We start from the raw sequence: 27948 nt of genomic DNA on the forward strand, positions 1-27948 counted from the left end.
ACCTTTCAAGTAATTTCCCACCACGCTGGCACATCACCTCTTTGTCCAAGTCAAGCTGTTCAAATGCCCCATTTAGACGGAAGCGTAAGACTTCCCCATCCAGGCTGAAGTTGACAAACTGTCTGTAGCGTTCAAGACGAAATTGGTGCCAGTGTTGGTCATCCAAAAGGCTTCCTAGTTTCATCTTTGTCTCTCCTCCGCTGGTGTTGAGTGAGCTGTTGCCTGGGGGGAGAGACATGTGTCGACATGTTGTTGGAAGACAGTGTCAACAGAAAAGCAAAGGAAAGTCAACCTTTTGGGGAAAATGCTTATCCCATCTTCAAAATGTGACTTTGCCTTCGGCCTAGCAAATGTGCTTCAGTAAACTAGTATATGAATGCAGGTTGGGATTGTCTATTCCCATAGATAACTGAATTTCCCCCCAACATTGGAAAGCAAATATGCTGGAAAATTATGAACACATAGCAGTAAGTTGAGAATCGTTCAGATTTTCTAGTGAATCAAACATTAGTAGAAGAAATGCTTCAGATAATGTTGACTCCCTAGAAATCCACTCTGCCCAAACAATAGGAGAGAAAGCAGAAGGCACGCCACCATCACTACCACCATGACCATATTCTCTTTATGCTCTTTGGGCAGAATGTTGTTTAATGAACATCTTTCTCCATTCTTTAATGCTTCACTCAACAGAGAGTTTGAGGGAAGAGCAGACAGGTATGCCAAAACACCTTTCCCATTTGAATTTATACATAAAATGGAAATAAAATGGAGCTATCTGCAGGTTAAATATGAAGTACACTTAGTACATGGAAAGATCTTGTAGCACCTTAATGACTACTTCCTGCATCTGAGGAAGCAGAGTGAAGTCTACAAAAGCTCATGTTGCCAATCACATACTAATTCTACAGAATAACACGGCTATATCTTTCAATGGGGTACACTTGCTATTTGGAGGCTTCGATGTAGGATTAGAGAAGAAATATGTAAAGGTGGTGGGACCAGGGGCCAATTTTCCAGACCAGAAACTTTCAGAGATTTTATGGACCACCCAAAATTGAAAAGAACAACACAGGTTTTTAAAAAATCAAACAACACAGGATGACCTGCCATCTATTAAAAGGTAAAATGCCACTCCTGATCCAAAGAATTGCAGTTTGGGAAGAACAGGGGTGTTGCAGGCCACAAAAAGACCCACCAAGGCCACACGTGGCTCCAAATTGCACATTGCCTATTCCAGGTGTGCTTTCTGCTTTAGCAATCTGCTTGATTCTCACACAACCAAATTGTGACTCTCCTCCTTTGAACACCAAACTATTGTCTGAGTGGCTAGTTAGTGTATAATTCTTCCTCCCAGCCTCACCAAGACTCATGCTAAGAACCAGCTGGGCCTGATGCAGCTCCACACGGATGTAGTCTCCCTGGGCCCCTGCCCCATACATTAGGAGGCCTTCACGTTCCATTGTCTTGAAGTTGAACCCGAGTACGTCTTGGGTAGTACGGATGGTTTTGGTGCGGAACCTGTATGCAATGGCGTCATCACCATCAAAATATAAGATATCAGACTCTGCAGAGAAGAGGGAAGAAAGAACAGGTGTGTGGTTATTGTAAGTACTCTCCTATCCTTTTCTCTCTTCCTGTGCAATGAAACTGTTTAAGGACCATCTATCCTAAATATATCCAGTGAACACTTCCATGTCAGTGAAACGCTGGATGTTCCCCAAGTTCCAGTGCAACACTGGAAGTTACAATTACATTACAAGTAATTACAATTCAAACCGTAAACCAGTGCAGATTCTCTGCCCCACTGACATGGAACCCACCCCATTCCTTATCTGGCATCACTACTGAGGTGAAAAATGAAAAACATCCTCTATTCTCCACCAGTCTAATATGGAAAAACTGAAAATGAAACAGTTCTGTGCTCCAGGTGTGTTTTTCTTAAACTGGGAAGTTAAGACTAGCAGCCAAATCACTTACGGTAATAGCAGCCATAAAGCCCCACGCGTAAACCAATATTCCCATGTGGATTCCAAGCCACAGGAATAATGCGGAGGTAGCGAGCCAAGATGGGATAATGCAGCTCATGACGGACTACACCACTTGCATTCACGTTGCCAAAAAATGTCTGCACAAGAAAGCAAGAGAAAAGCAACCTCTGAAGAGATACTACTCAGATTACCAGCATGAAGAGCTATCAGCTCATTGTTTCCACACAAATACGCACATCCTAGATTTCAGAACTAGGAGCAAAAGGGAAGGACATGAGCCAGCCAGGGAGAAGAAACAATGGAGTGCAACACATCACTAAAAGAGAATGTGTATTTCCATGTTAAAAGTCCCAGATTCGATCCCTGTCATGCCGGTATAAGGAACTCAGGTTGTAAAGGTCTTCCCAGGACCTGGAAGACCTGTCATTGATCATAAGAAGCAATAGAGAGCTACACTAAACAGTCACAGTATGAGGCAGCTCCTTATATTCTCAGTCAACAAAGTCAACCACAATTTATTTTTTTAAATAATTAAAAATAAAAAAATAAAATAAAAACATACACTCAAAGCATATATACATCATTCCTTCATCAGATCATCGCCATTACAAATACAGTTACATCAGTTAAGCATTAAATCCCACTTATTTTGTAATATACACTAATTCTATCAATTTTTACATAGAGCAGTATGCATTAATATCGATAAGAGGGTTTGAGCATAAAGAGAGAAAAAGCAAAGCTAATTTTGTATATACAATTTTGCACCCATTATTTCCATGTTTCTTGTTAACTTCATTCCAACACTTCCCTCTTTTAATACCTTCCTTCCAAGTTTCTTTCTCCTTTCCAAATCCTTCCAATCTCTCCTCTCTCATTCATCCTCGTATTTCTTTATCTCTTTTCTCAGTTCCTTCCTTCCTTCCTTCTTTTCATCATCTCACGCCAGTTGGAAGAAATGTTTTTGCCAACAGTCTCAAGAACTTGATCAGGAGAGCTTTAAACTGAGTTCCGAGGGGAAGGGAGACAATATTAAAGAAGGCGAAAGGGATGGCGAAAATAGTCAAACTGACAAACTGAAACAAGGCAAACAGTGCAAGGACCCAACAGTGGGAGGCAAAAAAACTTGCACAGGCAGCAAGTAAAAGGGAACCATGGTCTGCGATGTCTCTACACTAATGCACAGAGCATGGGAAATAAGCAAGATGAACTCGAACTCCTAGTACAACAAAGCAAATATGATATAATAGGCATCACTGAAACCTGGTGGGATGAGTCTCATGATTGGAATGTGGAAATAGAGGGGTATAACCTTATTAAGAGAAATAGGCCAAACAGGAAAGGAGGAGGAATAGCACTATATGTCAGAGATATTTACACCAGTGAAGAGATCCTGGACATCAATCATGGAAGCCAGGTGGAGATCATCTGGATAAGAATCAAAGGGGAGGGAAACAACAAGAGTGTTACGGTGGGAGTCTACTACAGACCCCCAAGTCAGTCTGAGGAATTGGATGATATCTTTCTAGAACAGATGACCACACAGTCAGAAAAGAGAGATGTAGTAGTGATGGGCGACTTCAACTATCCTGATATTTGCTGGAAGTCAAACTCAGCAAAATCCTCAAGGTCTAGCAAATTCCTCACTTGCCTGGAAGACAATTTCATGGTCCAAAAGGTGGAAGAGGCAACAAGGGGGTCAGCTATTTTAGATCTGATCCTAACCAACAAGGATGACTTGGTTAATGGGGTGCAAGTGGTGGGATCCTTAGGTGGAAGCGACCATGTTCTCCTGGAGTTTGTTATACAATGGAGAGGAGAAGCCAAGCAGAGTCAGACACGCATCCTAGACTTTAGGAGAGCGGATTTCAGTAAACTTAGAGAAGTATTGAGGGCGATTCCATGGTCAGAAATACTAAAAGATAAAGGAGTTCAGGACGGATGGGACTTTCTCAAAAGGGAGATACTGAAGGCACAATTTCAAACAGTTCCAGTGAGAAAGAAAACGGGAGGTGTCTCAAGAAACCAGGATGGATGACTAAGGAACTTTCAACCGAGCTAAGTTTGAAACGGAACATGTATAAGAAATGGAAAAAGGGGGAAATCACGAAAAAGGAATTCAAAGAAATAGCAGGCATGTGTAGGGGTAAAGTCAGAAAAGCTAAAGCGCAGAATGAACTCAGGCTTGCTAGAGAGGTTAAGAACAATAAAAAGGGCTTTTTTGGATATGTCCGCAGCAAGAGGAAGAAGAAGGAAACGGTAGGGCCACTGCGTGGAGAAGATGGCAAAATGCTAACAGGAGATAGAGAAAAGGCAGAATTACTCAACACCTTCTTTGCCTCAGTCTTCTCAGAAAAGGCAAAGGGTGTTCAACCTGAGGATAATGGAGCAGAGGACAGAATAGGGGAATTTCAGCACAGAATAAGTAAAGAGATAATAGAGGAACACCTTGTTAATCTAAATGAATTTAAGTCTCCGGGACCAGATGAACTCCATCCAAGGGTATAAAAAGAACTGGCAAAAGTAATATCGGAGCCATTGGCAATCATATTTGAAAACTCCTGGAGAACAGGAGAGATCCCAGCAGACTGGCGAAGGGCAAACGTTGTCCCCATCTTCAAAAAGGGGAAAAAAGAGGATCCCAACAATTATCGTCCAGTTAGTCTGACATCAGTTCTAGGAAAGATTCTTGAGCAGATCATTAAACAGAGAGTCTGTGAACATCTAGAAGGCAATGCCATAATCACAAAAAGTCAACATGGGTTTCAGAGAAACAAGTCATGCCAGACAAAGCTAATCTCTTTCTTTGACAAAATTACCAGCTTGGTAGATGAAGGGAATGCTGTGGATATAGTATATCTTGATTTCAGTAAGGCCTTTGACAAGGTTTCCCATGACATTCTTGCAAACAAGCTTGTAAAATGTGGGCTAGACAAAGGAACTGTTAAATGGATCTGTAATTGGTTGACCGGCCGAACCCAAAGGGTGCTCAACAATGGCTCCCTTTCATCTTGGAGAGAAGTGACCAGTGGGGTCCCACAGGGCTCTGTCCTGGGCCCAGTGCTATTCAACATCTTTATCAATGACCTGGATGACAGAATTGGGAGCATACTTATCAAATTTGCAGATGACACCAAATTAGGGGGAATAGCTAATACCCCAGAGGACAGGATCAAGATTCAAAATGACCTGAATAGACTAGAAAGCTGGGCCAAAGCTAACAAAATGAAATTCAACACAGAGAAATGTAAGGTATTGCACTTAGGGCGGAAAAATAAAATGCACAGATATAGGATGGGTGACACCTGGTTGAATGAAACTACGTGTGAAAGGGATCTAGGAGTCCAAGTAGACCACAAGTTGAACATGAGTGAACAGTGTGATGCGGCAGCTAAAAAGGCCAATGCTATTTTAGGCTGCATCAATAGAAGTATAGTGTCTAGATCAAGAGAAGTAATAGTGCCACTGTATTCTGCTTTGGTCAGGCCCCACCTAGAATATTGTGTCCAGTTCTGGGCACCACAATTCAGAAAGGACATTGAGAAACTGGAGCGTGTCCAAAGGAGGGCGACAAAAATGGTGAAGGGTCTGGAGACCATGCCCTATGAGGAACGACTTAGGGAGCTGGGGATGTTTAGCCTGGAGAAAAGAAGGTTAAGAGGTGATATGATAGCCCTGTTTAAATATTTGAAAGGATGTCATATTGAGGAGGGAGAAAGCTTGTTTTCTGCTGCTCCAGAGAACAGGACCCGGAACAATGGATGCAAGCTACAGGAAAAGAGATTGCACCTGAACATTAGGAGGAACTTCCTGACAGTAAGGGCTGTTCGACAGTGGAATGCACTCCCTCGGAGGGTGATAGAGTCTCCTTCCTTGGAGGTCTTTAAACAGAGGCTGGATGGCCATCTGTCAGGGATGCTTTGATTTGGATTTCCTGCATGGCAGGGGGTTGGACTGGATGGCCCTAGTGGTCTCTTCCAACTCTACGATTCTATGATTCTATGATCATCTCTTCAATCCTCAGTCGGCCTTCTTTTATAACTTTCCCTCCTTAAACACCCTTCTCTCACTCTTATCTACTTACTCTCACCCTCTTCTGCTTACTTAACCTTCTTACCCTGCTAACAAGAACCCTATTTTCTTGCATCTTATACTTTCATCCTCTTCATACCATTCATTCCTGGCTTCTTTCCCATCCTCTCTGGATTTAGTTCTGTTTGGTAATGACCCTCTTGTTCCTATTTCCTACAAATATCTCTGTTTCAACGTCGGCGCGGAGAAAATAAAAAAGAAAAGTTTGCTTCCAATTTGTGCTTCATTTGTGTATATCTATATATGTCTAGATTTATTCTAATAAATTATCTACAATTACTGCTTATGTGTGATCTCTTAAGCCTATTTTATATTATACTTGACATTTTCTAGTAATTCACTATTAGTCCTGTAGATAAAATTGTTTTGTTTTTATCGAAATAAGTACTAATGAAGATAAATGAAAAGGAAAGAAGAGAAAGTAAAAATATACTAGGAAACCTTCTTTATTTCTGATTAGATTCCTGCAAATATCTTCAAATCGATTTTTAGCAATAGCTTCTATCCAGATGTATACCCTCTCCTTTTAAACATCGGCCTGTTACAGACAGCCAAAATAAAGCTGCTTCGAGTCACAGTGGAGGTATGGTGTTTCAATGATGCATGCGTCCCAAGAGTCCAGAAGCCACACCAAAGCCACGCTCCAGTCCTTAGGGCTGGAGCGTGGCTTTGGCACGACTTCTGGACTATTAGGACGCATACATCATTGAAACACCATACCTCCACTGTGACTCGAAGCAGCTTTATTTTGGCTGTTTGTAACAGGCCTTAGACTGTATCTCGGAAGCTAAGTGAGGCTATTTTCCCCATTCATCCAGATATTCTAGTGTTTTGGTCCATTCTTTTTCTTTCTTATTTATCATTTTATATCTTAGAAATTCCGTTAATTCACCCATTTCAACAGCATAAATTTTAATTAACCAATCTTTTTATACTCGGGATTGCTTTTGCTTTTCATTTTTGAGCTAGTGTTTGTCTTGCAGTTGTAATTAGATACAGAAAGGATCTTCCCAAAATCTTTATCCAGTTCCTCTTCCCACATATTTAATAAGAAAGTTTCAGGTCGGAATTGTAGCTTTCCTCCAATAATTGAGTTAGTAATATCCTGAATCCTCGTCTATTACTGTCTAACAAATTTACATGTCCAAGTTGCGCATATATTAACCAATTTGTAGTTTGCCTTGTTTCGATCCTTTGGATAGCCTCTTGTAGCAGAAACAAGGGGGTATTTTGGGCATAACTCTGAATTTGTACTTGTTCCAAATCCTCAGTAATGATCGCCTAATGCAATATGTGTTAAATTCCTTATTGGCCTTCACTTTATCATACCCAAGATAGACATGCAAACCAAAGAGGAGGCCATCACTTTCTAATTCTAAAAGTTCATTGTTTTCAAGTAAGATCCATTCTCTAAGCCACGTGAAACAAGATGCTTTGAAATATAGTTTTAGATTTGGGACTCCAAGCCCTCCCCTTTCTATAGAGTCTTGCATTACTTTAAGCCTTATCCTAGGTCTTTTTTTCTGCCAGATAAAGTTGCTTAAATCCTTGTGCCATTTCTTGAAAAAATAATCCTTAGTTATTATAGGGAGCATCTGAAAAAGAAAGAGCATTTTGGGGAGTATGACCAACCAAAATTTCTGATATAGCATGTTTTCAATTTTGTACTAACAATTGCTACAGGAAAGGAATAATACAAAATTAATTTGCCTTGTTTAATGTGTTTTGACAGGAAGAGGGTGGAGCAAATTAAACCAGTGAGGACCCATCTTCCAGCCCTTCTCTCACTGCTAAAAATCCACCCAGCAAGACTCAAGTCTCTTCAAAGGTCTCTTCTGCTCTGCTACATCTGGTAGAGATGTAGCAGGTAACTATCATTTAACTTTGCAACATGTCACATTAAAAAATTGCTATGAGAGGGCTGAATCTGATGCTAGTCTTACACTCTAGGTAAAGCTTGGAAGAGTGACTATTTTGGATTACAACTCCCAGAATTCCCCAAACAGTATATCCACATACTTGATTCCATCAGATTTGGGGAGCTAATATTAGGCTGGTTGATACTTGGATGGAAAAAACACAAGTTCAGGGATTTGCAGGCAGGACTAGAAAAGAGCTCTGCCTAAAATCCTAGAGAGCTGTCCCTGGTCAGTTGACAGTATTCAGCTAGATGAACAAAGGATTTGACTCCATATAAAGCAGGCCCCACTTTTCCTGTCTCAAACTCGGATCTTACGGCTTGTTTTTTGTTGTTATTAACTCCTTCGAGTCAACCCTGACCTTGTATAGGAGACACCTCCAAGATCTCTCTCCTCTACTGCTCTGCTTAGGCCCTGTAATGTAGGGCCCAAACAGACAGGCCAAAATAAAGCTGCTTTGGGTCACTTTGGAGGTATGCTGTTTAAATGATGCATGCATCCCAAGAGGTCGGAAGCCATGCCAAAGCCACGCTCCAGTCCTAAGGACTGGAGCGTGGCTTTGGTGCAGCTTCTGGGCTCTTAGAACACATGCATCATTTAAACAGCATACCTCCAAAGTGACCCAAAGCAGCTTTATTTTGGCCTGTCTGTTTGGGCCCATACTCATGACCCCTAATTGACTCTAGTCATCCAGCATGTGGTCTTCTCTTTCTTCTACCCTCCACCTTCACTAGCATTATTATCTGTTCTAATGAGTCATGCCTTCTCATGATGTGGCCAAAGTATGACAGCTTCAGTTTGATAATCTGGGCTTCCGGGGAGATTTCAGGGTTGATCTGTTCAAGGACCCATTTGCTTGTCTTTTTGGTTGTCCATGATATCCTTCTCCAGCAGCACTTCTCAGATAAATTTATTTTCCTCTTATCTGCATTCTTCACTGTCCAGCTCTCACATCCATACATCATGATGGGTGAATACAATGGCTTGGATGATTCTGACTTTAGTGTTCAGTTGTATATCTTTACTCTTTGGGATCTTTTCTTGTTCTTTCATGTCTGCCCCTCCCATTCCTAGTCTTCTTCTGATTTCTTGACTATAGTCTCCATTCTGATTGATGTTTGATCCAAGGTACAGGAATTCTTTTACTATTTCAATTTCCTCATTGTCTAAGTTGAATGTATGTAGGTCCTCCATGGTCATCATTTTGTTTTCTTTATGTTCAGCATTAAGCTCATCTTTGCACTTTCTTCTTTGATCTTCTAACTGTTCCGTGTCTGTGATGGTTTCTTCTAGTAGTATGGTGTCATCCGCTATCTTAGATTGTTGATATTGCTTTTCATATGATATGGCTATAAAAACATAAATAATCTACAGAAGCATTAGGCAACAGCTGTAGGTTGGGAATGGGGGCTGTGAAATCTTACAAGGGCTACGTGGGCTGCCTAAATGCCCCCCCCCCCCCAATCTGGAAGCAACCAGAAGTCCAACTATGGTTCAGGAAAATAGATTTTTTTAAAGGGCAAATATTTCAGGGTTCCCTGTAACCTGTTTAAAAGGAGGCCTCTATGGCTATTCATCCCATTTTCTTTCACCAGAAACAGTGCAGTCTGGAATGGTCAAGGGCTGCAGAGGGCTAAAATATTTAGGGTCATACTTTCCCCACTCCGGATCTACAAATAGAACGGTTTGCATCTTGCATTTTAATATCTTACTGAATGTCATTCAAAGCTAACCTGCAAAGACCACATAACACAACATAGATGTTGGCATGAGTATCTGTTATTTCTAAAATGTGCTGTTTCTATAAGTAGTAAAATAAATTTGTTACATAGACTTTTAAAATTCTTCAGCAGGTGATACTTATGTTTATGCTAAAAAAGATTATTAAATTACAACAAACCCACGCACTATTACCAATTTATGCTGAGTTTTTTTAAACAAAATACCTGTTCATAAAGACTTCTAGATGCTTCTACTACTCATTAAAGTATTAAACAGTATTTTTATGTTATTATATAAGTCTATTCATCTAGTTTCAGGCATTCAACATTGCTAATATTTTGGATTCCGTATTTTCTAATTCTTTCCTCGAATTTGATCATTGTTCTTGAACATACCATGCTTAATGATCTTGCATGTACATGGCTTGCAAGAACTGTAGTGGGATATATAACTCAGATTAACAGGCAAAAGGGCTAAATGGGGTATTTTGCTTGAATTCCATATTATAATCCCATGTATTTCTGCACACTCTTTACACTACAGTTCAGTCATCTGATTACAGTTTATAATCCTGCTAAATCTCTGTCCCTCTGTTTTTACTGATTTCTTAATTTCATTATATTTTTCAAGTGACAGATCTTGACTAATTGTATGTATGATGATTATTGTTGCAAGCCACCTTGATATCCTTATTAGTCTGAATTAAAATGTGAAGGGACTGATTACAAATTTAAATTGCAATCAATAATTTTCATTAAAAATCTACATACCTTTTCTGCATATTTGAATCATCACATATTGTGGACATCATACACATCTGCATTATCTCATGTTACTGAGAAGTGGGACACATTTTATGGGAAGGGTTAGGCTCACAGTGCACTTACACTGGGATGGAAAATACTGGACCCTCCAGATGTTTTGGACTTCAACTCCCAGAAATACCCAAATGGCATGGCCAATGGGAAAGTGTTGTGGGAGCTATATTCCAAAACACTTGAAGAGCCAAAAGATTGTTCACAGTGTATATTTCTCATCGAAATAAAACAGTGCTTGACTACAAAAGCATGGAAATCACAAATGTATCCAGTTCTTCTGAAATGGTCATACGTCTGTGGAAGGCCTTAGGAGTGTCAGATAAAGCTGGCACTACCACCTCCTTCCTTGTCTGAGAGCAAATGGCAAGATATTGCATCTCACTGACACAGCATAGAGTTCTGTAATTCAGTATCTTCTCCCCCCCTTGAGGCTTTGTCTCCCCAGATGATGGGATGGACACAGACACAGACACAGACACACACACACACACACACCAGCCATTTGGTGGCAATGAGATACTAGGCGGAGGGAGCAGCTGACTGTATTTCAGCAACCAGCCATAGGAAAGCCATGTCACTTTCCTGGACCCCTGGAGGAGCCCCAGGATGTCTTTATTGTCCTGTGGCCACAGCCAGCCATTACCTGACTGCCTACTCCCCACCTGCCCAACATTATCCACCAAACAGCAGTGGGGAGGTGCCCCAGCACCAGGAGAGGCAATGTAAGAGCTCAGGGAGGAAAAAGATTCTTCTTTACACCTTGCTCAAAGAGTTAAGAGTGGATGGAGAGTTGGATTTGATTATCTGTGCTACCCATAAATAATACATACACAGGTGCAAATTGGATTTACACCTTTGTATGTAACCAACAGGATGCCAGCCAACAATTACGCTCTTACCCAATTGCTCCCTTGTTGAAAATAAGGCTTCCAGTTACTGGGATGGTCCCCATAGAGGACGATGTACCGCGTCACCCAATTGTAGCTATTGAAGGTGCCCTGGGTGGCAATGCTTTTGATATGGGCTTTCTTTGTCAGGTCAATCTGAAGCCAGGGCTGCTTGTCATTGGGATCAGGGGACCAGCCACCAGCACCTGCACAAGAAAGGGCAAAGAGGACAGAAACAAGAGAAAACATCACTTTCAGTACCTTCCAGACAGTGGCAGTGGGTGGTTTCCATGTTAATAAGCCGGTAAATCTGTCCTGAGTTTCAGTCTGAACTTTAAGGGAAGTATCCAAGGTGCTGAACCTATTTGGAGTTCAGTACCTTGGATAGCTTATGTATAATCCAGGGTAGATTTACCTTTCTCACTTGCACCAGTCACCACTGCTTTCAGAACCAAAATACCTAAGTTGTGGTCAATAGCTCTCTGTCATGCCTTAGGGCATGCCTGTGCAGGTTCTGCTACCCCAGAACAACCACAGATTAGTCTCACTCCATCAACTGAAGTCAGAGCAAACACCAAACCCTACAATAGGGTCCTAGCTTGTATCAATTCTTCTGTCTGCATACACCAGTTTAAGCCAAATATTCACACTGTGCATGCTTAACCTATGAATTTTTTTTCTCCATAAAATTCAAAACACTAAATCTGCAGGAGATCAGTGGGTCAGCATTTAAAGACCATGAGTAATTCTGACCTGGGGAACATAGTAAAAAATAACTACAAAGGGACAGATTCCACTATCAAGCTTTGCTTGTGAACCTCCTCAGGGCAAGTGGCCACTTTTGGAAGACAACCAACAGAGCTAAATAGGTCACTGGTTTAGGCTTATGTATGCTAATGCTACTGGGCCAGAAAAAGAGCATGTGGGATGAGGGTTGCTTCTTCTTACTGAACTCACCATAAATCCGAGCAAAAGTGGCAGCACGGAAGATGTTGGATCGAGAGGATGAGGCGAGATTCCACGTGTAGAGGGGGCCAACCAGTTCATAATCACAATGCCCTGGAAAAGCAGGAGGAAAAGTGTGAAGAGGAGGCACCAGAAAATGTATTTTGCTCTACAACATCCAGAATTCCCCAGTCTGCTTTGCTACTAAAATGAAAGAGGGGGAAATGTTCTTTTTTGGACATGGCCATGCTGCCTAGGGGATGCTGGGAATTGTAATCCAAAAAACTGGGAGAGGGCATCTTCACAAGCTTCTTTCAGTCTTCTGCAAATTGTAGTCCAAACAAGTAAAAAAAAATTCCAGTCTGCAGTCTCAAAACATAATTTGTTCCAGCCAACCCAGAACCAAAGCACTGTGACAGGGACTCATGTTTAGGTGCACATTTGGAAGCAAATCACCTCTGGCTCTGCAATCTGCAAATGCCACATGCCTGTGGTTAACCAGCAACCAAAGGCACCACACATGCTCTGAGGATAAACCCATCTTCATCACTGAAATTAGGCTCTTGGGCTGAACTTTGAAAATAAGATGGCCCTGGGCTTTCCGTTTTCTCCCAATAGACACAAATATACCCATTTCCCTACCATCACTCTACCCCAGGATTTCATATGCTCAGCTCTCCCCAGGCAGGTGGCATACTCATCCCAGGCACCCCACATATGCTCTGAGGATAGGCTCAACTCCATCACTGAACCCAAACTTCTGGGTTAAATCTTCAAAATAAGGCAGCCCTGGGCTCTCCATTTTCTCTCCACAGCCACAAATATAAACATCTCCATACAACATAGCCTTTGACTCTACCCCAGGATTTCATATGCTCAGCTCTCCCCAGGCAGGTGGCACACTCATCCCAGGCACCCCACATATGCTCTGAGTATAAACTCATCTCCATCACTGAACCCAAACTGCTAGGCTGAACCTTGAAAATAAGGCAGCCCTGGGCTTACCATTTTCTCTCAAAAGCCACAATTATACCCTTTTCCCTACCACCATTCCCTCGACTCTGCCCCAGGATTTCATATGCTCAGCAATCCCCAGGCAGCAATGCCACACTCAGAGCCCACACTTGCCCACAAACTCATCTCCATCACTGAACCCAAGCTGCTGGGCTGAACCTTGAAAATAAGGTGGCCCTGGGCTCTCCATTTTCTCTCAACAGCTACAGATATACCTGTTTCCCTACCACCATAGCCCCCCCCCCCCCGACTCTACCCTAGGATTTCATATGCTCAGCTCTTCTTAGGCAGGTGGCACCCTCAGCCCTTTGGGGCTGCAAAACTACAGGGCTGCTTAATAACATAACTTATTACAGTTCACAGACATTCAGTCAAAATACACAAGTCATCAATTTCCCCGAAATTAAATCCCCCACACTTATGAAAGAATCATGGAAGTTGCTCAACTCTGACTGTCCCTATGTACATAAGAGAGTTCTAGCTGCCTAAAATTGAAATTTGGCAACTGCAAGTGTGACATTCGGGCATTTATCTCCCAGCAAGAATTGTATATTTTAAAAAAAGGTCTGATCTTCCTTTTATCTCACTTAATAACGGACAGATTTTGGCTTGTCGACCCTAGTTATAAAGAGTACAGTGCAATAAAGTATGGATCATAGACTCTACATCCAGTTATTACATGGGTATCTTCTTTCGGCATAAGGAAACCTGCCACGAAGTAGTTCTATGGAATATGCACTGCCTTAATAACAGTGCCATCCATGGCTCCCTCCCTCCCTCCCTTCCTTTCCTTCAGGTTGTGTGCGTTTGTGTATGTGTATTCCTCCCACCGCCTTTCCACTGCAGAGAGTGGCTGTGACACGCCCTTGCAGGCTCAGCTCCTGCCTTGTTATCTTCTGGAGAGCAAAGATGGGGGGAACCCTCACACGTTCTTGGCAGGGCCTAGCAATGAGACAGCAGAACAAGGTGGCTGGCAGCAAAGGAGGCTACTTCGGGAGAGTGGGGTGCTCCCAGGTTACCTCAGCATTCACTGGGAGGCCTAGCAACTCAAGGGCAGAGGCAGGAGGTCTCCTCAGTCCTCCATTCCAGCAAAAAAACAAACAGTAGGTGCCTCTGACCCCCTTCCCCTCAGATGTCCAGATGTCCTAACTGCAAAGGAGGACAAGGCACTGCAAAATGGAGGATATTGTGAAATAAAAATATAAAAACACTCATAGAAATACAAATCCATGCTTCTAAGGAGTTTATCAGACAAGGGAAATTGGAAGTATAATCCAATGGCAATCCGAACGCAAAATCATGGGGTTTCACGTTATTGCGTGATAGACTACCACACACAATTTCAGGCAATGGGAAGTCAGTCCGAACGCAATCATGGGGTTTCACATTATTGCATGAGAGGTGATCACATGCAATTTCAGGCAATGGCAAACTATTTTCGGGCAATGGGAAGTTAATTCGAACACAATTCGAATTCATGTAAATTCGTTGAACTAGCGAATTCACATGAATGCGTTCTGGCCCCACTTTCTTTTCCTTCAAAATTAAGATAAATTCCTCCCGTGTGATAAACTCCTCTGTCATGCTCAAAATGGAGGTTTTGGGATTCCTCTTGGACAGAAGGCCAAAATGGAGGGCAGATCCAGGAAAAGGAGAACATCTGGTCACCCCGAGCTTCCCATGCTCCTAAATGCTAGGGTTCTGTTGGACCTCCAGGGCCACTGCTTCTGCACATGTGTAGAGCGCTCTTCCCTGAACATGTGCAGAGTTCAGAGCCACCCAGACCACTTGGGTTGATGATGATGGGGGCAAAGGTAGGGACGGAAACAGGATGACCAATGTCACAGCCGCAAAGGAAAACAAGGCACCACAAAATGGAGGACATTCAAGAAAAATGTAGAAAACAAAGGCTAAAAAGACCCATATAAATATAAATTCATTCATTCTCAGTTATGCTCAAAATGGAGATGTTTTGAAATTCTTCCTGGGCAGAAGGCTGAAATGGAGGATGTGTCCTGGGACAGGGGGACATCTGGTCACCCTGCATATAAATGTAAATCCATGCCTCTTAATCATGCTTCAAAGGGAAGGCATTTAGGGATTCCTTCTGGGCAGAAGGTTGAAATGGAAGGCAGGTCCTGGAAAAGGAGGATGTCTGGTCATCATATAACCTGACTGTTTAGGCGGGAGGTTTCTGGTGGAAAGATAGGCCCAAAAACCTCCTTGGCTGCATCCACTCTGGAGAAATAATGTGGTTTGACACCGCTTTAACCGCCACGGCTCACAGGGGCCATAACGAATGACCATTCCCATACCCTTGAGTCATGGCGGTTAAAGCAGTGTCAACCCGCATTATTTCTCCAGTGTGGATGCAGCCCCACTCTATAGATCTCTCTAACTTGAGACTTTGGAGGAAAAAGCTGGATGGAGGGGAAATAAACATCTTGCTTGCAATGTCTACATCCATTCTGTAGGTGAGGTGCTAAAGGGAGACACAAGCCTAGCTGCCCATGGTGAAGGCAGAGTAATAAGGTGGCCTTTTGATTGGGTTCATCACTGCCACAGGTCCGAGCAAGCAAACCTGCCCTTCCTTCCTTCCTTCCTTCCTTCCTTCAGTAAAACATCTAGGGGTAGACGTGTTGGTCATATAGCAAATCCAGTAACATCCAAACCATGCTACCTTTATCGGGCCAACCAAAACGCACAATGATGTGTTGCAAGCTTTCAAAGTCATGCTGGCTTCAGGCAAACAGGATAAAGAAACTGAAGATGTTGAAATTGCAGGCCTACGACTAACGTCTTCCATTTCTTTCTCCTGTTTGCCTGATGAAGACGTCAGTGTGACTTCGAAAGTTTGCAACATGTCATCGTGCATTCTGGTTCTCCCAATAAAGGTAACATTATTTAGATGTTATTGACCTTTCTTCCTTGTGGGAAATGTGGGCCCTTTGAAGGCAGGAGTTTGGGAAGTCTGAGGCCTACATTCCCACAACTCAGCAGAGCCCAAGAAAGGGCGAAAGGGGCCACTGTGTCCCCCATCAGAAGCTTTCCTCGCCAAGCCAAGCCTGCCAAGTCAGTTCCCAGAATACCCCCCCCCAAAAGAAACTGGAAAGAAGGCTCCCTGAATCCACACTGGAGAAATAAACCGGTTTCATACTGCTTTAACTGCCCTGGATCCATGCTATGGAATTCTGGGAGCTGGAGTTGGTTGTGACAGCACAGCTTTACACTGGAGAAATAATCCAGTTTGTCAAAGCTTCAACTGCCTTGGCTCCATTCTATGGAATTCTGGGAACTGGAGCTGGTTGTGGCAGCAGAGCCACACGCCGGTGTCAAACCGGGTTATTTCTGCAGTGCAAAGCTCTGCTGCCACAACCAACTCCCATCCCCAGAATCCCTTAGGACTGAGCAATTAAACCATCATGGAGCCAAGGCAGTTGATAAAGCAGTGTCACAGCGCATTATTCCTCCAGTGCAAAGCTCTGCTGCCACAGTCAACTGCAGTTCCCAGAATCCCACAGCACTGAGCAGTTAAACTGGTATCAAAGCTCTGGTGCCACACAACCAACTCCCATCCCCAGATTCCAGAGCATGGAGCCAGGGCAGTTGTTAAAGTGGTGTCGAAGTGGCTTCTCTATCCAGTCTGGAGGACGAGGGGGAGCATGGCACCAGAACACCTACTACCATCCCCAACTCTCCCAGTGGAGCCCCTGCCCCCCTTCCCCAAAGCTCCCTCCCTCCCTCCTTCCTTCCCCTCCCTCCCTTCTTTCCTTTCTTTCTTTCTTCCTCTTCCTCCCTCTATCCCTTCTTTTCTTTCCCTTCCTTCCTTCCTTTTCCCCTTCTTCCTTCCCTTTCTTTTCTTTCCCTTCCTTCCTTCCTCTTCACTCCCCCCTTCCTTCTCCTTCCTTTCTCTTTCCCTTCCTTCCTTTCCCTTTCCCCCTTCCTTCCTTCTTTTCTTTTCCTTCCTGACTTTTCTTTCCCTTCCTTCCTCTTCACTCCCTCCTTCCTTCCCCTTCCCCTTCCTTCCTTCCTTCCTCTTTCCCCTCTTCACTCCCTCCTTCCTTCCCCTTCCTTTCTCTTTCCCTTCCTTCCTTCCCCTTTCCCCCTTCCTTCCTTCTTTTCTTTCCCTTCTTCCTTCCCTCCTTCTTTTCTTTCCCTTCTTTCCTTCCTCTTCACTCCTTCCTTCCTTCCCCTTCCTTTCTCTTTCCCTTCCTTCCTTCCCCTTTCCCCCTTCCCTCCTTCTTTTCTTTCCCTTCTTCCTTCCCTCCTTCTTTTCATTCCCTTCTTCCTTCCCTCCTTCTTTTCTTTCCCTCCTTCCTTCCCTTCCTTCTGCCGCAATGCAGCTGAGGAGGAGGCTGCCTCCGCTGCGCCTGGTCCCGGGACAGAGACTCACGCCAGAACCAGTGGCCGCTGCAGAGGCCGCTCAGGAAGGCTGCGAAGACCAGCAGCCAAGAGGAGCAGGAGGCCCAGCGGATGCCCATGCTGCGGATGGGGATGCTCCGGAGCCCCGAGGAAGGATGGCGGCCGCGGGAGCTTCACCACCGCCGGGCCATTGCTGCCGCACGTGCCAGACGCCGCCCGCCTGGACCCAGCAGCAGAAGCAGCATCAGCACAGGCGCGCCCCCGAGGAGGAGGAGGAGGAGGAGGAGGAGGAGGAGGAGGAAGAGCGGGAGGTGGCGGCCGCGGGGACGAGCCTCCTGCACCCAGATCCCGCAGCACCCTCCAGGCGGACCCTTGGCCGGCAGGCTTTCCTCTTCCTTGGCTTCTGCTGAGTCTTCTCTTCTCAACCCCCCCCCCCCCAACTCATCACCATCAATGGGACGCACTAAAAGAAATGACAGCACTTGCCCATAGGGAAAACGTCCCTGGGAAGCACTGCAGGATACTTGCCCATAGGGAAGCATTGGGGAACACTTGCCCATAGAGAAGCATTAAAGGATACTTGCCCATAGAGAAGCATTAAAGGATACTTGCCCATAGGGAAGCATTGGGGAACACTTGCCCATAGAGAAGCATTAAAGGATACTTGCCCATAGAGAAGCATTGGGGAACACTTGCCCATAGAGAAGCATTAAAGGATACTTGCCCATAGAGAAGCATTAAAGGATACTTGCCCATAGGGAAGCATTAAAGGATACTTGCCCATAGGGAAGCATTAAAGGATACTTGCCCATAGGGAAGCATTAAAGGATACTTGCCCATAGGGAAGCATTAAAGGATACTTGCCCATAGAGAAGCATTAAAGGATACTTGCCCATAGGGAAGCATTAAAGGATACTTGCCCATAGAGAAGCATTAAAGGATACTTGCCCATAGAGAAGCATTAAAGGATACTTGCCCATAGGGAAGCATTAAAGGATACTTGCCCATAGAGAAGCATTAAAGGATACTTGCCCATAGGGAAGCATTAAAGGATACTTGCCCATAGGGAAGCATTAAAGGATACTTGCCCATAGGGAAGCATTAAAGGATACTTGCCCATAGGGAAGCATTAAAGGATACTTGCCCATAGAGAAGCATTAAAGGATACTTACCCATAGAGAAGCATTAAAGGATACTTGCCCATAGGGAAGCATTAAAGGATACTTACCCATAGAGAAGCATTAAAGGATACTTGCCCATAGGGAAGCATTAAAGGATACTTGCCCATAGAGAAGCATTAAAGGATACTTGCCCATAGGGAAGCATTAAAGGATACTTGCCCATAGAGAAGCATTAAAGGATACTTGCCCATAGGGAAGCATTAAAGGATACTTGCCCATAGAGAAGCATTAAAGGATACTTGCCCATAGGGAAGCATTAAAGGATACTTGCCCATAGAGAAGCATTAAAGGATACTTGCCCATAGAGAAGCATTAAAGGATACTTGCCCATAGGGAAGCATTAAAGGATACTTGCCCATAGGGAAGCATTAAAGGATACTTGCCCATAGGGAAGCATTAAAGGATACTTGCCCATAGGGAAGCATTAAAGGATACTTGCCCATAGGGAAGCATTAAAGGATACTTGCCCATAGGGAAGCATTAAAGGATACTTACCCATAGAGAAGCATTAAAGGATACTTGCCCATAGGGAAGCATTAAAGGATACTTACCCATAGAGAAGCATTAAAGGATACTTGCCCATAGGGAAGCATTAAAGGATACTTGCCCATAGAGAAGCATTAAAGGATACTTGCCCATAGGGAAGCATTAAAGGATACTTGCCCATAGAGAAGCATTAAAGGATACTTACCCATAGGGAAGCATTAAAGGATACTTGCCCATAGGGAAGCATTAAAGGATACTTGCCCATAGGGAAGCATTAAAGGATACTTGCCCATAGGGAAGCATTAAAGGATACTTGCCCATAGGGAAGCATTAAAGGATACTTGCCCATAGAGAAGCATTAAAGGATACTTGCCCATAGGGAAGCATTAAAGGATACTTGCCCATAGAGAAGCATTAAAGGATACTTGCCCATAGGGAAGCATTAAAGGATACTTGCCCATAGGGAAGCATTAAAGGATACTTGCCCATAGAGAAGCATTAAAGGATACTTGCCCATAGGGAAGCATTAAAGGATACTTGCCCATAGAGAAGCATTAAAGGATACTTGCCCATAGAGAAGCATTAAAGGATACTTGCCCATAGGGAAGCATTAAAGGATACTTGCCCATAGAGAAGCATTAAAGGATACTTGCCCATAGGGAAGCATTAAAGGATACTTGCCCATAGAGAAGCATTAAAGGATACTTGCCCATAGGGAAGCATTAAAGGATACTTGCCCATAGAGAAGCATTAAAGGATACTTGCCCATAGAGAAGCATTAAAGGATACTTGCCCATAGGGAAGCATTAAAGGATACTTGCCCATAGAGAAGCATTAAAGGATACTTGCCCATAGCGAAGCATTAAAGGATACTTGCCCATAGAGAAGCATTAAAGGATACTTGCCCATAGGGAAGCATTAAAGGATACTTGCCCATAGAGAAGCATTAAAGGATACTTGCCCATAGGGAAGCATTAAAGGATACTTGCCCATAGAGAAGCATTAAAGGATACTTGCCCATAGGGAAGCATTAAAGGATACTTGCCCATAGGGAAGCATTAAAGGATACTTACCCATAGGGAAGCATTAAAGGATACTTGCCCATAGAGAAGCATTAAAGGATACTTACCCATAGGGAAGCATTAAAGGATACTTGCCCATAGAGAAGCATTAAAGGATACTTGCCCATAGGGAAGCATTAAAGGATACTTGCCCATAGGGAAGCATTAAAGGATACTTGCCCATAGAGAAGCATTAAAGGATACTTGCCCATAGAGAAGCATTAAAGGATACTTGCCCATAGGGAAGCATTAAAGGATACTTGCCCATAGGGAAGCATTAAAGGATACTTGCCCATAGAGAAGCATTAAAGGATACTTGCCCATAGGGAAGCATTAAAGGATACTTGCCCATAGAGAAGCATTAAAGGATACTTGCCCATAGGGAAGCATTAAAGGATACTTGCCCATAGAGAAGCATTAAAGGATACTTGCCCATAGGGAAGCATTAAAGGATACTTGCCCATAGAGAAGCATTAAAGGATACTTGCCCATAGGGAAGCATTAAAGGATACTTGCCCATAGAGAAGCATTAAAGGATACTTGCCCATAGGGAAGCATTAAAGGATACTTGCCCATAGAGAAGCATTAAAGGATACTTGCCCATAGGGAAGCATTAAAGGATACTTGCCCATAGAGAAGCATTAAAGGATACTTACCCATAGAGAAGCATTAAAGGATACTTGCCCATAGAGAAGCATTAAAGGATAGTTGCCCATAGAGAAATATTGGGTGCTTTTTTTGGCTTCTGCCTCTTCTCTTCTTTCCACACTTTTGGCCCCCTCCCCATCATCACCATCACCCCAGGCAGTCTGAATGGCTCTGAACTCTGCACATGTTCAGGGAAGAGTGTTCTGCACAGATGCAGACCCCGCCTGGGGTCCAGCAAAAGCCTAGCTCCCAATACATTGAGGAGCATAGAATCATAGAAGAGTTGGAAGAGAGCTCAAGGGCCATCCCCTGCCATTGCATGAGGATGATGACCAGGTCTCCATCTTGTCCAGGACACATCCTTCTGTCCAGGAAGAATTCCAAAACATCCCCCAATTGGAACATGACTAAGAAGCATGGATTTACACATATAGGACTGTTTTTAGGTTTGATTTGGTCATGTCCTCCCTTTTCTTGAACATCCTCCATTTTGTGGTGCCCTGCTTCTGTCCCCACTTTGGCCCCCACCATATTTTAAAGGAAGGAAGTGGTAAAACTACCTCTGAGTATTCCTTGCCTGAGAAAGCCCTGTGAAATTCATGGAGCCACAATAAGTCAACAGGCAACTTGAAGGCACATATATCCACACACCCTGACAATATCCCTAGTTGCACCAGTTTATGAAGCACACTTCAATCCAATGTACTTTCATAAAATCATAGAGTTGGAAGAGACCACCAACGCTATCCAGTTCAACACTCTGCTGTGCAGGAATACACAATCAAAGCACTACCAACAGATGGCCATCCAGCTTGTTTAAAAACCTCCAAAGGAGGAGAGTCCACTACTCTCCAAGGTAATGCGTTCCACTGTCGACCAGCTCTTATTGTCACGCATTTCCTCCTAATGTTGAGGTGGAATCTCCTTTTCTGTAATTTGAACCCATTAATCTGGGTCCTAGTCTCTGGGGAGTTTATCAGACAAGAGAAATTGGAAGTATAATCCAATGGCAATCCAAACGCAATCATGGGGTTTCACGTTATTGTGTGATAGACTACCACACGCAATTTCAGGCAATGGCAAGCTATTTTCGGGAAATGGCAAGTCAGTTCGAACGCAATTTGAATTCACGTAAATTCACTGAACTAGCAAATTCATGTGAATGCATTCTGGTCCCACTTTCTTTTCATTCAAAATAAGAGAAAATCCTCCCATGTGATAAACTCCAGGAGCATCAGAAAACAAGCTTGTTCCATCCTCAGTATGCATAAAGGTAAAAAGGTAAAGGCAGTCCCTTGACATGAATGTCTAGTCATAACCGACTGTATCTGTTTCTAAGCCAAAGAGCCAGCATTGTCCAAGGACTGCTCTGGTGGTCATGTGGCCAGCATGACTGCACTGAACGCTGTTACTTTCCCACTGAGAAGTGGTACCTGTCTATCTACTTGCATTTGCATGCTTTCGAACTGCTAGGTTGGCAGAAGCTGGGACTACTGACAGGAGCTCACTCTGTCATGCAGCACTCGGGCTTTGAACTGTGTCAACCTTCTGATCTTCCGATCATCAGAACTGGCATCTTAACTACTAAGCCACCACATCCCCTGAGTATGACATACATTCAAGTATTTAAGCTCTTAACCTATACTGGACACAGTATTCCAGGTGAGGCCTGACCAAAGCAGAATAGAGTGGCACTATTACTTCCCTCAGTCTAGACACTATACTCCTATTGATGCAGCCTAGAATTGCATTGGCCTTTTTAGCTGCTGCATTGCATTGCTGACTCATGTTCAGCCTGTGGTCTACTAAGACTCCTAGATCCCTTTCACATGTAGTGCCATCAAGTCAGGTTTCACCCATCCTATAGCTGTGCATTTCATTTTTACTGCCCGTGTGTAATATGCTACATTGCTCCCTTTTGAAATTCATTTTGATAGTTTTGGCCCAGCTTTCTAATCCATTAGGGTCATTTTGATGTTTGATCTGCTCCTCTGAGGTATTAGCTATTCCTCCTAATTTGGCATCATCTGCAAATTTGATAAGCATGCCCTCTGTTCCATTATGCAAGTCATTGATAAAGATGTTGAATAGCACTGGGCCCAGGACAGAACCCTGTGGCACCCTGGAAGTAACTTCACTCCAAAATGAGGAGGAACCATTGTTCCACACCCTTTGGCTTTGGTTGGTCAGGGAAATGGACAGGTCCCAGCGTGAGCCAACAAAATGCATTATACAGACTGTTCTGTTTTTCTACTTTTTAATGGATTTTGTTATGTAGAGGGTGAAAAGAGGTGGAAGGAAAGAAAGTAACAAGTAGAAGAGTACAGCATCTGGGTACCCTGTGAAGCTCCTGCCTGAGAAATGGAATAGCAAATGGCATGTCACATCTAACTCCATGGGGCTTCCAGAGGAGGACCAGAGTCCCTAAATAACTAAAACAGTGGCCACTGTGGCTCCTGTGTCCAATGGAGTGGTAAATCCACTTTGTGTTTTATCATGAACCTTAAAAGAACTATCCATGTGCTGTGTGAACCTACTGTGGGAGAGAAGCTTCAACACCATGGATAGTTCAACTAAAGTGCAGACCACAAACTGTGGCAACATCCTATGGAATCCTTGGATTAGCAGTTTAAGGAGTAGTATTTAGAGTTTTCTGTCACAGAGCTCCTTTGGTGTCTCACCAAACTACAAGCTACAGGATTCCTCATGATGTTGCCATATCAGTTAAAGAAGAATCATAGTGCTATAATTGTGTAGCACGAAAAGGCCTCTGAATTCTGTCCTGCCCTGCCCCACATAACATTTCATGCAGAAGCCACCCCTAAGTCAAGATGCATGGTACTCAGAGCCAGCTAAGGTATTTTTGATACATTAACTAGAAAATCTCACAACCACCTGTTCCTATCTCAAGAAGTAAAAATATAATAAATTTACTTCCCTTTCATGACATCCAAAATCTGTTGCCTGAAGCAATTGCCTCAGTCTGCCTAATGGTAGGGCCTAAACTTGTGCATGAGGCAAAGCCAATGTATACCAAAAGCTCTGTCTAGAAGTACCTTTAGGCAGGAGTTCAATTATTCCGACACACACAAGCATGCACACACACACACACACACTTTTTCAACCACATGCAGAAATATCATATACACTGAGATTACCTGATTCTAGTGATCTGATCCTAGAACAGGGGTAGAAATCATGTGGCCCTCCAGATGTAGTTGGACTGCAAGTCTCATTAGCCCCAGCCAGTAAAGCCAATGATAGTGAACGCTGGAGTTGGGGGTCCAACAAACTCTGCAGGACCACATGTTTTCCACCCTTTGAATGTAGTGCTTGGGAAAAGTTGGCTTTGGATTACTGTTCCTAGAATCTCCCAGTCACTGCTGGACAGGGCAGTCTGGCAGCTATAGTTTCTTTTCAGTTCTGCTAGAGGACTTCCTCCTGTTTAATATTGCCATACTAAGGTCTGATCATCCCATCCTGGTATTTTCAAAACCATGTATCTGCACCTGCCAACTTGTTCACCCATGTTTATGACAGAAACTGGAATTTCAATTCACATTCCTGACTGTGTGTGCATTGTTGAAAATGAAAAAAGAATGGCAGGCAACTCACTCAACCTTACACATAACTCATGACCTTGGATATGCAACCAAAGCTCATTCCTTAATTCATTCCTTTGTTATCTATTTGCTCTTATTCATAGTGAAAGAAAGCAATCTGAGAAAGAGAGAGATCCTCATCTTTATCCATCATATCTCAGGGCTGATACATGGCACTGAAAACTGGTTTCAGTGTGTGTATCTCTGTGTTAAAAATGCTGACACTGTTGAGCAAATGCACTCTTCATAGGTTCTCCCTTGTCTTCACACAGTCTGGTGCTGAGCCTGAGCTTGGTGTCAACCATCTTCCTCTGAAGGCTGGTGCAAAGCTGTGAAACATTACTTTTTGAACTAGATTTCCCAGATTCCTTCCTAAGGAGGACTATGAGAGATATAATAAAAAAAAATTGAATAATTCCAAGCTCTGTTGGAGGAACTAGGTGCACATTGACCTTCCCTGGATACTTTTCTTTGGATTAGATATAATTCCATGTGTAACATATGAAAGAGAGCCAGCATGGTATAATGGTCTGAATACTGGATTAGGACTCTGGAGACCAGGGTTCAAATCTTGACTCGGCCATTTAAACCCACTGGGTGATCTCCGTCATGTTACACTCTCTCAGCCTCAGAGAACGGCAGTCACAAACCCACTCTGAAGAAACGTGCCAAGAAAACCGCATGATAGGTTCACCTTAGGATCACTGTAAGTCAGGAACGACTTGAAGGCATATAACAATAATACATAGACTTTTAATTTTGTTGATCTTGCCCTGACTCTCTGAGAGAATTTTGCAAGGGGGTTCAAATGATGTCAGCTGCCACTTTTAACCTCCCCATATAGCCCCACTGCCCCTTCCAACTTCTTCCCCAATACAGCTACAACTGAATAAATTTCCTGGATTTGAAGATACAGAATATAACTGCAACAGGCAAAATTTTAACCAAGGGGAGCTAATGGACTGAGACTTAACTCTTTGAGGTTTCTGCCACCAACAAAGGTAGAACCCTTTCATTTTGACTACAATATGCAAGTTTTCCTATATACCCTGTGTAAGATCAAAGAGAAAGGAGGGTACATAGGAGCTACAGCATATTGCAAACAAGTGCAATGTGTGAGATTGTAGTAAATGTTTACTGTTCATAGGGGCTGGGACCTTTTCCTTGTCTAAGGTTGCATCTCTACTGCAGAAATAACCCAAGTTGATACCACTTTAATTGCCATGGCTCATTGCTATGGCATCCTGGAAATTGTAGTCTGCTGTGGCACCAGAGTTCTCTAACAAAGAAAGCTAAATGTTTTACAAAACTACAGTTCCCAGAATTCCATACCATTGAGCCATAGTGGTATTATTTCTGCAGTGAGTGTTAAGGATGGAAAGAATGTTCACAATTATTTGTTCCCTGGCTGAAATATGGGTTTCACAACATTTCATGCTGTTAAGAAACCCCACTGGGAAGAAAAACAGATTAATTAGAATGTACAATTTTCTCATAGCATTTGAATTACTGCAGAGGAATTGTTCCATGGAGAAAAAGTGTGTTTTGCACAAAAACTCTGTTTTCTGATTAGAAAGTAGGTTTCCTGTAAAGAAAACAGGAGTTCTACATAAAAACAACTGTGTGTTTTTCTCCTTAAAATAATTTAGCCACGGTACTTTATGACATACGAATATGGGGAGAAAACTATTGAAAACATTTTATCCTGCAACTGGTAAGAAACTACTGTAATTACTTGCGCTTGCACCCTAGGAGTCTTCACACATTTCTAGTAAGTGTGGTTGGAGCTGAAAATAAATAAAGTTAAAAATGTGGCCCTCACTCAGTGCTTTGAAAAGTTACTAATTTAATATCTAGAGTTGCTTCACTTTTGTTAAATAGGCAGCCAGGGATGGTGGTAACTGCATCCTTGCTCAACATGTATAAATTTGCCTCTATTACTTTAGTTACTAAGCCCTGAATCAGGATGGAATAAGTCAAATCAATAACCTAGAAAGAGATTAGGGTGAGGACATAGGATGCAGAGCTCTGTGCTCCAAACTGGCACACCTGGAGGTCCATAGAATCACATGATCTGTTCTGACTCCTGTTGATTTTATTTCACTAAATAAATGTAGACATTTAAACATAGGCCTGTTACAGACTGCCAAAATAAAGCTGCTTCGGGTCTTTTGGAGGTATGCTGTTTAAATGATGCATGCATCCTAAGAATCCGGAAGCTGCACCAAAGCTGCACTCCAGTGCTTAGGAATGGAGTCTGGATTTGGCGCGACCTCAGGACTCTTAGGACCCATGCATCATTTAAATAGCATACCTCCAAAGAGACCCGAAGCAGCTTTATTTTGGCAGTCTGTAACAGGCCATAGAAATTTTCTTTTTAGACTGTTTGGTTCTTCTGTTACCTCCCCTGTTATTTATGCTTCAAAGAAATAAACAATTTTGATCTGAGTATAGTGTGGCATAGTGGTGTGAATGTTGGCCTATGACTCTGAGACCAGGTTTCGATTCCCACCTGGCCATGAAACCCGCTAGCTGACCTTGGGCAATTCACTTTCTCTCAGCCTCAGGGGAAGGCAGTGGCAAACCTCCTCTGAACAAATTTTGCCCAGAAAACCCCATGATACGCTCACCTTAGGTCACCATAAATTGGAAATGACTGGAAGGCACACAACACACACAAAATAATCCATGCCAACTTTCAGGCAGTGTACATTGGGCCCTTCATATCCACTTCCAGGTTTGCTTCCAGGACTTCCTCTGCATACCAAAATCTGTGAATGCTGAAGTCCTATTTATAAAATGACATAGTAAAATGATGTCCCTTAGTTTAAAAAATGGCAAAATAAAGGATTGGGTTTTTTTTTAACTTACATATATATTTATAATGTTTTCAAGCTGTGGATGGTTGAATTTTTGGATGAGGAATCTGTGGATACAGAGGGCTGACTGTACAAGTCTTATCGGTTTTATAACATTCAGGACTCTTATTCGGATTCTAATTTCACTTAATATTCCCACCATCATGAATACTGATGGTTAAACTAGACTTTAAGGGGAATGCTTACTCTCTGCAATTCAACCTATTTTCTTCTTACAGCAATATTTCCTTGCAAAAACTTGCCTCTACAATCAGACTTGCAAATTAAGCTTTCCAATGACAAAGCAAAGCATAGTCAATACAAGATATGTAGGTGGGGAATGTAATATCTAATGGCAGACATCT

At 43.0% G+C, this 27948-nt stretch overlaps 1 protein-coding gene across 1 annotated transcript in view; it reads right to left on the reverse strand.

Annotated features, from left to right (window-relative positions):
- The window catches only part of CNTNAP1 (contactin associated protein 1), a 45511-nt gene extending 27567 nt beyond the window's left edge, over positions 1 to 17944 (reverse strand). Inside the window, exons 1-6 of the mRNA XM_089532183.1 lie at positions 17779 to 17944; positions 12384 to 12485; positions 11439 to 11632; positions 1978 to 2125; positions 1361 to 1564; positions 38 to 222 (exon numbers count right to left, since the gene is read on the reverse strand). Coding sequence (XP_089388309.1) covers positions 38 to 222; positions 1361 to 1564; positions 1978 to 2125; positions 11439 to 11632; positions 12384 to 12485; positions 17779 to 17866 — 921 coding nt within the window. The 5' untranslated portion in view covers positions 17867 to 17944. The remainder of the gene's footprint in view (positions 1 to 37; positions 223 to 1360; positions 1565 to 1977; positions 2126 to 11438; positions 11633 to 12383; positions 12486 to 17778) is intronic.
- Positions 17945 to 27948: the final 10004 nt, after the last annotated feature.

The sequence above is a fragment of the Sceloporus occidentalis genome, unplaced genomic scaffold (assembly GCF_023333645.1).
Source record: "Sceloporus occidentalis isolate IW3139 unplaced genomic scaffold, rSceOcc1.0.p SCAF_7, whole genome shotgun sequence".
Classification (NCBI taxonomy): Eukaryota; Metazoa; Chordata; class Lepidosauria; order Squamata; family Phrynosomatidae; genus Sceloporus; species Sceloporus occidentalis.